The sequence below is a fragment of the Alosa pseudoharengus genome, unplaced genomic scaffold (genome assembly GCF_046254945.1).
Source record: "Alosa pseudoharengus isolate Yale_2024_CS ecotype anadromous, Long Island Sound unplaced genomic scaffold, YU_APseudo_1.1 YU_APseudo_1.1_scf_9, whole genome shotgun sequence".
Lineage (NCBI taxonomy): Eukaryota > Metazoa > Chordata > Actinopteri > Clupeiformes > Clupeidae > Alosa > Alosa pseudoharengus.
The window spans coordinates 8,741,189-8,757,142 of record NW_027468881.1 but is presented as its reverse complement, the minus strand read 5'-3'; the positions used below and the strand labels follow the sequence as shown (position 1 = coordinate 8,757,142).

The 15,954-nt window shown below is 40.1% G+C and overlaps 1 protein-coding gene across 1 annotated transcript; it reads left to right on the top strand.

Annotated features, from left to right (window-relative positions):
- Nucleotides 1–4,796: 4,796 nt before the first annotated feature.
- Nucleotides 4,797–14,417, top strand: alas2 (aminolevulinate, delta-, synthase 2). Its single transcript, XM_076277533.1, has 11 exons — nucleotides 4,797–4,918; nucleotides 6,651–6,831; nucleotides 7,223–7,390; nucleotides 7,740–7,823; nucleotides 8,116–8,338; nucleotides 8,652–8,836; nucleotides 9,022–9,201; nucleotides 10,143–10,307; nucleotides 11,184–11,452; nucleotides 13,241–13,403; nucleotides 13,800–14,417. Exons 2-11 carry the CDS (start codon nucleotides 6,666–6,668, stop codon nucleotides 13,958–13,960), a joined length of 1,764 nt encoding a protein of 587 aa, XP_076133648.1. The 5' UTR covers nucleotides 4,797–4,918; nucleotides 6,651–6,665; the 3' UTR covers nucleotides 13,961–14,417.
- The last annotated feature ends 1,537 nt before the right edge of the window (nucleotides 14,418–15,954 follow it).

The window sequence follows — 15,954 nt, the reverse complement described above, 5'->3', positions numbered from 1 at the left end:
GAACAGACATACTGTAGCAAAAATGCTCATTTTGAGAACTAGATTTTGCATTTTGTTGTCAAGTGTGTATTGATTGATTAAATTTTGTTTTTGAATTGACAACAAGTTGTAGTGTTTGAAGGTAAGATTTGCTTTTGCTGCATGTTTTAAGTGTTTTGAGAGAGTAACAGCCTTTTGCAAGCAAAATGTGTCATTTTGTCCAGAGTGCTTTTGTTCAGACACGGGTGTTAACTGTTTTGAGAATGTGATGTCAGAGTTGACACAGGTATCAAAACGATCGAGAAAAACTGTAATACTGTCCATGAATTAGCTTGAAATATGAAATGTCTATGAGAGAAATATCTTTTGCATTATAGAGCTGCATATTTAAATGTACCCTCGCACTCATTCTGAGGTGTTAAGACAGGAAGCTGGCCTCTAAGTGCAGTTATTATTTCTGACATTAATAACATGATAATAACACTGACATACCTCCTCAGCCCCTCGGCCCCTCTGACCCTACCACTAAGATGGCGACGCATGTGACTATCATTTTGACATTTCAGAGGCTTTTGCTTCCCAAGTGGGTCAACATATTATAATCAGCTTAAGTGTGATTAGTGACATGTTTGAATATGTAAAAGCATATGAGGGGACCTGTGTCGGCCCCTCCCCTTTGTTTTACATTTCTTCATTTCACAGATGCCTTTATCCAAAGTGACTTACACAAATGAACAATAACATTTAAGCAGGAGAGACCTGTAGTGGTTAATACTACATCAATCAATACTGTTACCAGAGGATGAGAGTACAAAAGTTTAGACGTACTGTACTACTCAAAGTGTAGTCGAAGGAGACAGTGGTAGAAGAAGAAGGAGGTAAGGGAAGAAGTTAAATGGTAAATGCAATGAATGTTAGGAGTGCTGGGTTGTTCGAAGTATTAGGAGAGAGGAGGTATTTTGATAGGGATGTAATGCTGAAGGGGAAGATAGAATGCTAGTGGCCTTTGTGAAATAAGTCGCCTGCATGTGGCCCAAGTGATTAATTACAATTAATCTCATCTGTTTGTTGAAGTGGTTGCGTGGTCAATTTTGGGCTGATGAAACAATGGAGTCGTTTCTGATGGAGAGAAATTCGGGAGTGACGTGCTGATCAGAGGTGTGCGGCTCAGACACAAAGCACTGTCTTGGGGCTGATTTGAGGTCAGCTGACGGGATTATTTGAGATATGCTGAATATAAGTGGCTCGGGACCAGAATGGGCTTCTATGCCAGGTCAGCTGGAGCTGGTGACTGCTAAGGGTACAAAGTTCACTAGCTCTCTCCAAATAAAAGTTTCAATCGGAGAATAGCAATGCATGTAGTTGTGTGTTTTTACAGTTATATATTATATAAATCTACAAAAACTGTGTGTGTGTGTGTGTGTGTGTGTGTGTGTGTGTGTGTGTGTGTGTGTGTGTGTGTGTGTGTGTGTGTGTGTGTGTGTGTCTTTGGCAAATCGTAAAGTCATGGGTGGTTTTGGCATTCTTCCACAATACTACTACAGTATACTGTATGTAACTGGTCCCATTAAAAGAGCTTATTGAGAGTGTATGCTATTATATTATTACATCTACCACTATGCTGTGGGTGTGCTTGATACACGGTGTGGTTGGTGCTCAAGGCCGTAGCCATAGAGTCAACATTGGGGAGGGACCATGTCATATATACAAATTCATGAACAGGTGGAGTGATATATTTAAATATTTCTTTTTAAAATAGTGTCTAATAGTATTACATAGCCCTGTACTTCCCCTTTTCATGTTGTTCTATCGAATGGCATTGATTATGGATAAATTACAACCATAACTATTATGATATAAACAAAAATGTATGCATCGTTATAGGAAAATCAGTCCAGATATTGTGGCCAAAGTTCAGTTAATTGTAGGTTTTTCTATTTTAGAACTTTGTCATGCAACATTCGCATGTATGTTCTGCTTTCTTCTAATTTGGCCTACAGTATGTGTGGCCAGATTACCATGATTCAAGGTGATCATGTAAACAGTATTGAAACCAAAACAACTGCACCCTAGACTAAGCTATGACACTTTTTAACTGGATACTGTGTCCTTATTTCCTCCTTGCTCATTTCTTCGTTGCTCCTTTCCACCTTCTATCCCTGCCCACTTGGCATCATCAGGCGCTCTCTGTCTCTCTATAGTCTATTCTGAATGCACCTGATTGAAAACATTAGAACATTTTATCAGTAAAAAAGTTGATGTTCAGGATTGGACAACTAGCCATTTCTGATCTGAATGGGAAATCAAGAAATATTGACTAATCTCTTGGAGACCCTGTACATAGTGTAGTGTTTTCCACATTGTCTTGCTTTCACCAAAAGTGTTTGTTTTGTCTTCATGCAATTACAAATGGACACATTTAGCAAAATATTGTTTGTTAACCATGAAAACGGACATGCAAGGCTTTATGCCATCCATATGCCACACACTGCCTGCATGAAAACATTTAGTGACATGAATATGGGACGTGGACGTCACCATACACTATCGTTCAAAAGTTTGGAGTCACTTAGAAATGTCCTTGTTTTCATCATTAATGTAGTAATGACTGTTGTAGAAAGAAATGGCTGATCTTTAATGCAATATTTACATAAGTATACAGATGCCCATTATCAACAATCATTCATCCAATGTTCCAAAGACATATTCTGTTTACTAATCTGATATCATTTTAAAAGGCTAACTGAGAAAACATTGGAGAAGCCTTTTGCAATTATGTAAGCACATAATGTAATCTGAAAACTGCTGCCTTGAAAAACAATGCAACTGATCTCATCTGGTATTCTGTCTATAATGGAGTGGAATGGAAATTTATAAGTGACCCCAAACTTTTGAACGGTAGTGTTAACGGTAGGTTAATCTGTGATAAACCCGCATACCATTTTGTGTGGGTTCTTCTCAGAAATGGCAACACCCAATGTGTGTAAATGTGTGCGTGTGGGTTAGTTACAATTGAATCCCATTCAAGCCACATAATTCCTATGAAGAACAAAACGTGTTTCACCACAGTTTTATAAAATATTCCCCCACTAATGTCTTTGCTTCCTCTTATGTAATGAGTTGAACTGTCAATGGAATCCATTCATTTTGTATACATGTAGTTTGCATAGACTGTATAAATGGTTTGGTGTGGTGTGGTGTGGTGTGTGCATGTGTAAATCCTGTGTGGTGAGCGGATGGACTTGACTTACAGTTCTGCATGAGAACTATCATGTGGTCCTACTGTACATTGAGCCACTTAAATCTCTAACAAAAAACACTGAACACAACCTTTCAACTAACTACTAAAACCCTACAAACACCTTCAACAAATGTCCCCTTCAAAACACTACAAACGTGATAACAGACTGCTGCCGGTCATTTACACTATGTGACTAAGATATAATATTCTCAGTTAAGGACATATGAGGCATAAAACATCTATGAGATCATTATAACAAAATACACACACAGAGCCTTTAGTTTGTGTGTATATGAATTGTGAATGCAATATGTAAACAATATACCTACAGTCTTATAAAGCAACACTGAATTGAATTGGGGGAGGGGGGGTGAAGTTGCAGTAAAAATTATTTTGTGTGTCAGATTAATTTAGATTTGTGTGAATTTCACAAGTCACACGCTGTGGATAAATGTGGAATTCCTGGTATGTAGATTGCAGGATTACTGTTGTGCTTGTGACTCCCCTGTTCAACCGGATTTAGACCACCATATCCGCAAAATCATTTTATCACACTTTCAGCATTATAAGCATATTATTTATGCATAGAACCCTATGGATGCCACATTGATAGTATGCTTTCTTTTCAGTTGATCTATTTTGCAAAACCCTTAGAGGTACATATTAGTGTGTTAAAATATCTTAGTTCCACACAATTTCTATGTGTGTTCAATCACAGGTCAGTAAATCTGCTGTAAGAGTTTAGAGGCCAACGTTTCAGGCTGGGTCAGCACACTCCGTCTCAACTCTTTGGCCCAGAGGTCTGCCTGAGCTTGTTGGCACTGTGACCGGTGAAACATGCTCTTTCTGCTTAAAAGCTTGGAGAAGATGAAGAGAGGTGAAAATTATGGGGAGCTCAGTCTGCTGAACAAAAGACGATCTGTAATGTCAAGACACAGGTGCCTGTTTGGCCTGTAATGTGCACCATACATTTTTATACAGTGACCTGGGTATTTAAAAATGGCCATGCCAATCTAACATACAAACATACAAATAATAGCAATTCAGATGATGAATTGAGGAATATAGGGTAAAAAAAACAAATACAAATCCTCAGTTTTATGTTTCTCCAGTCTCATAATGTTTGATATGATTATGATGAAATCAATCAACAATAGTAAATAAAAACCGTTTTTATTTAGCCTATTTGGAGTCAGTGGCGTGCTCAGTCCTCTTTGTTCTTTCGTATGTTTTGTCGTTGGGTGCTCTTTGGTCCAAGGTTAGTAGTTTCATATGAGAAAAAGAGAAAACATCTCTCCGACCAAGGCAAGATAAAAATGTATTTAATCTTAGCTTGGGCCTTCTTCAGGGCATGAACCAGTAGTAGCCTACAGTAGGCCTAAATTAAGAGAAACTGTTAACAGTTTGAGTTAGGTGAAATTATAAGTACAGATTATAAACACAAGTCTATGCTTAGGCCTATTTCAGTTTCTTATTTGTGTTTATTAAAATATGTACCTTATATACAGAGAATTACCTTAGAAGTATTAATATGGCGCACACACTCACACCACATCTCCCTGACTAACTAGGGAGGGAACGGCAGATGTTAACTTGGCCAATGAGTTCGTTGTAGAACGTCACATCTCGGTAGCATTTCTGTCAGCAGTGTCACTATCCGATAGCTGTTCGAAGTTCGTCCTCAGTGTAGGTCAACAGGTGAGATTTGCTTGTTATTAATTATTTTGATCGATTATTTAGATTTTTAGATTTAGACCTTTAATTTGCCCGTAGGCTAGTAATTGTACGCTATCAGTTAAAATTGTTTCGATTTTAAGTTTGATTTCGAGTTTGTAGGCTACTTTGAATTATGGAAATGAGAAATAATTGCTGCATTCAAACTTGCCCATAAATGTGTGATTGTACAGAGATAATACATTAAATGTGTTGAGCAGACAAATGGGCTGATAGATGGGCGCTTTTGGTTACAATCGTTCGACCTGAAGATTACCCCTAATCACAAAAACAAACCACAGGTCGAGATATCTCTCGACCGCAAAATAATGAGACAGCTGTAGGCTACAGCATTCTGGCATTGGGGGGAATTGGAGTCAACAGTAGACCTAGCATCAGTGACAGTTGAAGTAATGATGGAATACATAAATGTTTTTTATTTTTTTGTGTAGCATTATAAAATAATTACACTGTAACGTAAAATGTATCGTAGAGAACAGTTATCAACACCAATTACGAATTATGCTGTTTAAAGTGGTGTAAGAAAAGTTTTGCATTATTATTGAACAATTACTGTTACTTCACGAACTTTCTCGAACTTTCGCCTGCATTTTTACTGAATTTACTATCAAATCGTTGTTAATCGCGGACCTCCTATAGTGTGACGTGCATTCACAACTTCAGAACTACAGAGCATGGACAGCGCCAGCTGCGTGCACAAGATAAGCGCTATCAGGCACGCCCACTACAGGGGGGCGCCCATGTGGCATTACAGGGCTATCGGAATCATTCGGAATTTTGGTCCACAAGACGAACTAAGGTCAAAGTCGGACCCTACTAAACACACATTGTATGTTTAGGCCCACCAGCTGAATGTTTTTAGTTCTTTTATCACTTTTTAACCACTTGCTACTTATATTTCTTCTATATATTGTCTGGATAACTCATTCAGATTTTGTAGCCTATTACTGTCATTTGATTACTTTTAAGAGTTTGCAGCTACCTGTTGATGTCCTGTTTACATCAAGGAATACTAATTGGGTTAGTTAACGTTGTATTTGAGTAAAGTTTAGTGCAGCAAATACCTACAGTTAAATGTGACAGGTAGGCTAGTTAACCACAACCAGTAGCTGAGATTTAGGGCTACTGAACAGGGGCACGTTTCCCAAAACCATAGTTGCTAACTAAGTTAACTACTTTGTTGGTTGCAATAAAATTTCCCATTGGCAGCCAACAGGTTAGCAACTAGTTTTGGGAAACGCACCCCAGATAGGTGATGTATTAGTTTGTGCATATGGGAGCGTACCTATGTTCCCCGGGTCCTATGTTCCCCAGGTCCTATGTTCCCCGCTTTGTATGGGACCGGGGAACATAAGAGCTTTTTAAAAAAAAAAAAAAAAAAAAAACCTAACCCTAACCCCTAGCGGGGAACATAGGAGCCGGGGAATATAGCCGTACATATAACTTACATTCTAGAGATGGTCTAAACAAGTTGAAATATTTTTGTTTTGTTAAGTGCCTTGCTCAGGGGCACAATGGTAGCAAATTCACAACCTTTCAGTGACCCATGAGGAAGCCCAGATCAGCAACCACTAGACAACCACCACCTTGTGTACTGGCATAAAAAGACAGCCAACTGTACTAACTAACAAACTAACTCTAAATTCAATCAATCTAAAATGTATTACATCATTTTGTAACATCATCTGTTTTGCAGACGGGCACAGAAATCATGTCTGCGTTTCTGCATCACTGTCCCTTCCTGAAAACGGCCTCGCGGCCCTTCATGCGTAGTGCGGGCACAGCTCTTTTCTCCCTGGCCGACCGATGCCCCATCATCACCCGTCATATTAGCACCACGACTGTCCTGCCCACCTCACTCAGATCACCTGAGAAAGGTACTTGTCTAACTTTATATACTGATCACTGAATTCACCTGAGGACGTGCCAAGAAAGTGTAATAAGTCTTTAGTGGGTTGGATACAGTGTCTCCAAATGCTCTCACCGACTGCAGTGGAACACCTATTATGGGTCTAGCATGGAAAGCTGCAGCATACAATCACGTTGTATTCTTGGCAATTGGCATGATATCCCAAGTGCATTATACATGTGAAATTCACAGAGGAGCACATACAACAGCAATGCATACAGAACATACATTGACCATAGACAGAAATGACACCACAACACCACTGTAACAAAACAATGAAAGACAACTTTAAATGTATACTGTAACTGTATGTGCCTGTGTATGTAGTAGGGTATGAAGTGTGCGTATGTGTTATTTAGCTCAGTCTCCAGTCCTAATGGCCCAAAAGCGGCACCTGTCCCAGGCTGCCACCCAGGTTGCTGAGTCTGTGGCCAAAGGCTGCCCCTTTGTGTCGTCCCAGCTGAGCGTGGTCAAGGCCAGTAAAGAGGTGCAGGAGGACGTCTTTGGCAATGCTTCGAAAAACACAGGTATCACACACACACACACACACACACACACACACACACACACACACACACTAACTACAGGTGCATTTTTACAGGGTATAAATGATATTCAAACGTAGAAAACCCTAGAAAATGTCACTCCCATTGACTAGATTGTCTCCATCATGTGTAGTTTAACAGCATGTCACTGGGAAAGTGAATGGAGAGAAATTGTGTTTTGGTTTTCATAGGTCATGGGTCCACCCTGAAATCTGAGAGACTCAGTCATGTGTTATTTCTTTCTTGAGACCCTTACCACAACAATATTATGTCAACACTGACCAGTCTCGCTCTCTCTTTCTCTCTTTCTGTGTATGTGTGTGCTGAACAGAGTTGGTGGGCACTCTTCAGGCCGGTGTGGAGGTCACCTCCCCTCTGGGGCTGGCTCCCTCCCACCTCCTCAAAGATAACATGGGTGAGTTGACGTGTGCAGCACCACAGATAGCTTTCCTAATGAAAGACAGATACACACGATCCCTCCCATTTATAAGAACATCTACCCAAACTTTCTTCAATATTAACTCAGTAGGTATTGGCTCCATTACATGTTAAATGTTGGACCTTATTTTTGTTTGAGAAGTTCTGGAAGACATGCACTGAAAGCATAATTATTACGTGTATTTATATTATATACATAGTATTTATATAAATATACATTGTGGCTGTCTTAAACAAAGATTTTACCATGGTTTCTGAATGTTTGGTAGAGGGCCCCAGCTTTGACTATGATACATTCTTTGAGAAGAAGATCCATGAGAAGAAGAGTGATCACACCTACCGCATCTTTAAAACCGTAAACCGCCATGCTGACATCTTCCCCTTTGCGGATGACTACTCTGTTACTGGGCGGGAAGGGAACCAGGTGTCTGTGTGGTGTAGCAATGACTACCTGGGCATGAGTCGCCACCCAAGAGTCGTCAGGGCCATACAGTATGTGTTTCCAGGAAAACTTTTCTAGAACTTAAACAAAATTTAGCCCATGCACATGCAGTCTTAAAAGTCACAGAAAAATAAACAGTTCCACTCCAAAGCCGACTGCATTAAACACCATGAACATGTGCAATATGAATGTACTGTGACTTTTTTATTTTTAGTTTATTATTTATCATTGTTTATTTATTTTAGAGGCCCTTAATGTTTTTTAAGATTACTATTTTTTTCATTCTTCTTTTATTGAACTCTCTGCACCGATAAAGGTATTCACTTTCAAGATATATTCATTCATATTAATTCATTCTGTTAGGGATGCTCTGCAGAAGCATGGCGCAGGCGCAGGAGGCACTAGGAACATCTCTGGCACCAGTAACTACCACGTGATGCTGGAGCAGGAGCTGGCTCGCCTCCACCAGAAAGATGGCGCGCTTGTGTTCTCCTCCTGCTTCGTGGCCAATGACTCGACTCTTTTCACTCTTGCCAAAATGCTTCCTGGTAAGAAAAGTTGATGAAACCGTTTTTCTGAATGGCTGGCAAAGATATTTGGAAAGGTTTCGCTGACTTTCGATTAGGTTTAGATACTAGAAAATACAGCATTGGATTAGCTCTTCTAATTTAGCTTGTTACATTAGATGTTTCCTATTGTGCTGAGTATTAATAATTGTGTGTCTATCACACAGGTTGTGAGATCTATTCAGACATGGGGAACCATGCCTCCATGATCCAGGGCATCAGGAACAGCGGAGCTAAGCGCTTCATCTTCCGCCATAATGACCCCCGCCATCTGGAGGAACTGCTGAGCAAATCAGACCCTAAGACCCCCAAGATTGTGGCCTTTGAGACTGTGCATTCTATGGATGGTGAGTCCATATTCATGTGAACAGTCTTATAACATACCAACCTAGATAGTATTTTTGGATGACAACAAACTGAAAACTTTTGTTGGGGACCAAAACAACATTAATCAGTGGATTGTGGGCTTACTCAAAATTAAATTACTCAAAGAAAGTCTATGATCATTATCATCCAAAAACAGACCCTAGGTTGTTCTTCGACTAGAGTTATCCTATAAACATGCTGTAGACAATGATAACCTTATTAACTGACATGAAACTTAACCGATATACTGTGTGCATGGATAATAATTGGCTGGCAGGGATAGTTTAATCTCAGGAAGTCTTTGAGTTGAAAGTAAAGTTAAACTATGCTGAATCTCTCATTTAGCCTAAGCCAACTTCAACACACAATGACATGTTATTTTACAGGAATTGTATATTCATAATCTTGTGTTTATGTTTACAGTTCTTAGCAGACACTGTTAAGTTGTGTTAGTAACACACTGAATAAAATAACAGTAACAAGCAGAATAAAAACAATAACCATGAACATATATAAACCTTGACTCTAAGAATTAATTCATGTATGTTCAATGGTATATTTAAAGGTGCTATATGTAAGATATTTATTGTAATAAAGCATAAAATTACCATAATATGCCATAAGAGATAAAAGAAACATGTTATTTTCTAATACTGGCTTCACTGACAATAATGGTACAGCCAGGATATTCACAATTCAAACTTACATTCGCAGCCTGCAAATACTGTTTATGTTTTGAGTTTGTGTTTTGGCTTGCTGCGCCAACTTCCGCCAACAGCTAGATTGCCAGATTAGCCTACTTAATGCGCTGAAATGTTTTGATTTTGGACTGCAATGCCCATTTTTAACACTATGGTCGTTCTTACATAAAGCATCTGAAACCTTGTCTAATGTTATGTGTCTGTGTGTTGTTTTTGTGTAGGTGCTATCTGTCCTCTGGAGGAGCTGTGTGATGTAGCCCATAAGTACGGTGCCTTGACGTTTGTGGATGAAGTCCATGCAGTGGGGCTGTATGGGGCACATGGGGCCGGGGTCGGAGAGAGGGACGGTATCATGCACAAGATCGACATTGTCTCTGGAACACTGGGTTAGTACAAACATAATAATATCCCACATTTAACCTCTGAACACACCAAGTCAACAAAAGCTAACGCTAATGCCACAGACTAAGGCCTCTAAAGTGATTTTGTTAGATGCAAGCTTACAACAAAAACACACTGCATTATTTAAGGCTTTTCAAGGCACAGACAGTGCTTTTCAGTGAAGGAGGACCTCAAAAACCTCCACCAATGTGTAGCACCCACCCAGGTTTCTTCATACAAGCTCAGTGAGAGTGATTTTGACAAGAAAAAGCCTCGCTTATCAGAGCCCCCAGGCTAAGCTAGGGTTGCTTTATCTCGTCCTTTGTTCCCCCGACTACTTCCACAGCAAACGTCACACATTAGTTCAACCCCACACAGCTGCTGATGCTGGGGTGGATGGATAAGCCTGATCTTTGCCACATCAGAGCCATGCTAGTTCCTGGAATAGCTGTACATGTAAGCCCATGCTCATCTGAATGGCTACAGCTCCACTCCACCTACTTTCTCTGTAATGTATGACTCAACAAACACTCTGTCAGTATTCTACTTTACATTTTAGCCACACTAGCATAACATACAGCACTCTGCCTAGCCCAGCCTTAAAGGAGCTGTCTGTAGACTTGAAGTTGTCTTGAACGCAGCCACACAGCACTGTTCCATTTACTTTAATACAGCGACCATTTGTGGTACAATGTGGTATTACAAAAGCCTGGCTAGCTAGCTGGTTTCCATGCTAAAGGAGATATCTGGACAACACAGAGTATTTATACATGTCAAAATGTTTCTTTGCTGTTATTTCTATGTCATTTTTGGACGTTTAAAGTAAAAGAAACCTTTATGCTAACAGGCTAACTGTTTACTCTGTTTTTCCTCTGATGCAGGGAAGGCGTTTGGCTGCGTGGGAGGCTACATAGCTAGTAGTGCCGCCCTAGTGGACACAGTTCGCTCGTTCGCCGCCGGCTTCATCTTCACCACTTCGCTGCCACCGATGGTGCTGGCGGGGGCACTGGAGTCAGTGCGGGTGCTGAGCAGCCCCGAGGGCCTGCTGCTGCGCCGAGCCCACCAGCGCAATGTCAAACACATGCGCCAGCTACTGATGGACGTCGGCCTGCCTGTCATCAACTGCCCCAGCCACATCATCCCCATACGGGTAAGAGGCACCTCTGTAAGGCCTCACCACCATGACAGAACCTATAAGTCCACATGGCTCAGGATATTGGAACTGTAGCAGTTTTTGGAACTGTAATTGGGTAATTTACTCAAAACAACACAACTGCACTTTTATTGATATTACCTGAAAAACACAATTAAATAACATGACTTGTTCCACAAAAATGGATTTATAGCGTTTTGGAAAAGAGCTCTTCATATACTAGGCTATATCGTTTTTAACAAGACAGTCTAGCCTGTCAGCCTTTATACTAGGTAAAAATACTTTGTGCTGCATCCATGCCACCTGAGCATGCTGGTAGAAACATCTATTCATAAGCACTGCCATGACCAACTTTTTATTTTTTTATTTTGGAAAGCAAGTTCATTATTCTGGGCTGCTATTAAAATATATTAGAATTTCAGCTCAAAGTTGGATAACATGTAGAATTTTGCTGCAGTTTCAAAACCGGATTACTCGGGATTCGCTTACTGTACAGAGGAATGCTTAATGCACATCCTCATATTTGGTAAGGTCTGCTGTTTATTTCGATATATAGTTTGCTATGTTTTGACCAAGGTGTTCATGAGATATATCACCGAGAGTAATGGGTGTGGAGATGGACAAAGCGCTGTGTGCACAATAGAAACATTATTAAATGTCATGTATATCCAACTTTAATTTTATCGCGAACCGTTTTTCACGACACATAGCCGCTAATATCATTGGAAAGCTCAGGTTCTGCTCTTTTAAGTGATATCTGTGTAATTTATGTGTGACAAGTACTCCGTGAGCAATTCAACAGAGAATAATGGGTATGAATTTGGACACATTTTGCCTCCATCGAACACATAGCCAGGGGTGGCCAGAGTTCCTGTTGAGGTGGCCGTGGCCACCCCGGGCCACCCCTTGGTGGCGCCCCTGTAGCCAATTACAACTGAAACTGGAATTTGTCACACCATCAATATGTAAGGGATAATATATGGAACGGCGATCATTATTCCACTGTCAAGGAATAATAAGTCCCTTCAGGACGAAGCAAGACCCTTCTGCTGGCACGTCAGGGTCCTGTTCACCCTGTCGGGACTTATTTTCCAATAATGACTGGCATATGAAAGATATGAAAGACGTGAATCAGAGGCACAAAATCCATTTTCCTTGACATAATAAGAATAATAGTAGCAACGGTCTGTTATACAGAAATATGTCAGACCTCCGAACGTGAATGAAGTATTCTGCAGCATTATGAAGAGATGTGTAATAAGCACCATGATGTCCTCATGTCTCAGTTAACTGCTTCTGTTAACGATTACAGAGTGTGATTTTGTTTTGAGATTGAGAGGGATTCTTTGAAAATGTTGTCTGTGGTGACTGGAGGCTCTGCCACTGATGTGACATGCTGTTAAGGTTCAAGAAAAACAAACACTTTGAATACCATTGTTGATAATTGTCCGTAGACATAAAAGAGATTCAGACCAATTGTCCAACATGCCTGTTTGGCTTCGAAAATGGAACATTTTTCTTCCATGATGACAATATGTAGCATACCTCATTAAAGGTGGTTTGGGCAGAGCATTTCATCAAGCAAATTCATTGTTATTCGAATGATAAAGATTATAGATAGGTCTTTTGACCATTAACTAATGGAGAGAATTCCGCTGTATGGTTAAAAATGTGTGCTTCCTGATCTGAACCGGATCCCTGAATAGATCTGCTCTGAGGTCAGACTTCCATGTTCCTTTTTGCTGCCCCCACTCTATCACTCAAAGTGCTGTGTTTCCCCCTCAGGTTGGCAACGCAGAGCTGAACTCCAAGGTGTGTGACATCCTGCTGGAGCGTCACAACATCTATGTCCAAGCCATCAACTATCCCACCGTGGCCCGTGGGCAGGAGCTGCTGCGTCTGGCTCCCTCACCCTTCCATGAGCCAGCGATGATGGAATTCTTCACACGTAAGCCTCCAGACAATATACTGTCTAAGAGATAAAGTATAGATTGTCGTCATTATCGGAAAATAAGTCTCGACAGTGCAAACAGGACCCCGACGTTATTTTCCGATAATGACCTGCGTTCTATACATTATCCTGCTTATTACATGGCTACTTGCCAAAACGGAAAAAAATCAACTCCACATGATATGACTCTTTACATTTATTTGTTACCATTTCATTGAGGCTTTTGCTGAGAAACCAATAGTTCGCAACATGCGCTGTCATCACAATGTCTTATGATTTATGTTTGAATGTTGGTTTGTTTATCTATGAATATGCATGTATGCATTCTACTGAAGTGTGTGTAGATTGGGTATGTCATGTGACTCCCCTGTGTGTTGATGTGTGTGTCGGCAGAGAAACTGCTGGAGGTTTGGCAGGAGGTGGGCATGCCTCTGAATGGCCCAGCAATGGCTTCCTGCAACTTCTGCGACCGCCCGCTGCACTTCGACCTCATGAGTGAGTGGGAAAGGTCCTATTTTGGTGGAATGGATCAGTACATCACCATGTCCGCATAGATGCAGACAAGCCGAAGGAAAGGAAGAAGGGACCAAAATGACATGCTGTCATCACAATTGATGCTAGTGTGTTTTGGTGAAGCTGCAGGTCGTCTTACCACTCTGTTCTATCATCCCTCACCGTTCCCCCACCTCAAACAGTATAGAGAGTCCTCACCAGTCCTCCACTGTTACAAAATCAGGAGGACAGCTTCACCAAAACATGCAAAACTCCATTAAGAACACATCAATTCACTTAATTTAAGTAACTGCCATTTGTATAGATACATTCACAAGTTCTAGGGCCTGTTAGGAATGCCATTTGCATACGTGAGTAAATGTTTAGCTTTTCTTATTCTTTCATTTGACACATCCTCATACCTGCACATGAGCACTTTTATTGCTCTAGATCATGGAAGATCATGGAAAGTCTAAAATGAATATGTCCTGTCATTAATTGTAAATTGACTTCTGCTAGTCCTTCTCTGAATTTTATTCAGAATTATGTTTACATAGATGAAGAGCACAGCTGTCAAAATGTGTTTGTGCTAAAGAGGTATTTGAGGTGTTTTTGTGTTTGGAGTTATGTTATCTTGTTGCTTAATGTTATTTCATAGATATTACAGAACTGGATGTATACATTGTAGTTCTTGAAGTCTCAATTAACATCTGTACCTTACCATTGCTTACATGTGATGTGTTCTTAATGGAACAGAATCTACTGAATACAATAAAAGGGATTGGACAACTATTTGCGTCTCAGTAAAATTTTAATCGAGTTTCTGTCATCAAGACTGATATTCAGATTAAAAGAAGTCGAAAGAAGGAGAGTTTTTTAAATCTTGCGTTACAATACAGCAACATTCAGCAAGTAATACAAACATTACAATCACAGGTTGGACTCGTGTCCTTCTCCCGTACAATGTTGTGCGTTGCATCCTCAACCTCTTTGTACTCTTACTAGCGCAGTCTGATGATGCCAACTCAACTATAGGCTCTGCCGCTGGGTCCAGCTTTTGACTAAAAGGTCACATAATGTAAACGTACAACTAATATCTAAAAATGACTCATAAAAATATAAAAGCAAATAATCTGAATGTAGAAAATGGACACACAAATTTCACAATGGGTCTGTTGGACAGAGCAACTTAAGATAAGTGTTTCACTGCCCCCTGCTCCTGTTTATATTATTGTTGGGAGGTTTTCTTCATATTTCAACGAGGTACAAAAAATAATTGTCAACATAATAAGAAAACCACAGAGATAGTGTCATTCATATGAAGAAAACCTTACTCAACGATAGCATAAAGATTAACAACAACAACAACAACACAAACTACAATTTTGGACAAAAGAACAACTTGCTTGAGACACAGCCACAGAGGTTTTCCCCTTCCAGTCCATATCCATTTTTGTGCTTGCACTCTTTCCTCTGTTGCTGTGTTCATAACTACTCTGATTTTCTTGAAAAAGAGGCCAGCTCAAAGTACTGCTACTGCAGCAGAGTTCACTTTTGCCCAAACATGTAAACATAGGGGACGGCGCCCCCTATGAGAAGGTGCAGATATATCATAACTGTAAAGAGGTACAGAGACTGAAGCTCTGCCACTGTTGAATAAACCCTATAGCAGGCCCCTGTCCTCTCCTGAATATATGTGCTCCTTTGAATATTGTACAGTTTGTGCATTTGCAGTTGTCAGGTCACATTTAGGCTAAATTTAGGTTTTAAAAAATCATAATAAAAACACGTGTCCAAGTAATCTCAGTAAGAAGACCTTCTAGATCTTCAAGTAATTGGTGTCTTTTCACTCAAAACTAACAAGCTGATGCTGACATTTCTAATGAAAAGATGAAGCCTTAAAAATGGCAAACTAAAGATGTTAAACTGTTAGTAATGAGAAATAGACCAAAGCAACACAAGTTAGTATGAGGTCAGCCACAGTATCAACAGAAATTAAATATGGGATTAAAAATGAAGCACCTTGACTGCCTTAGCATTTTCCTTGTGTAGAATG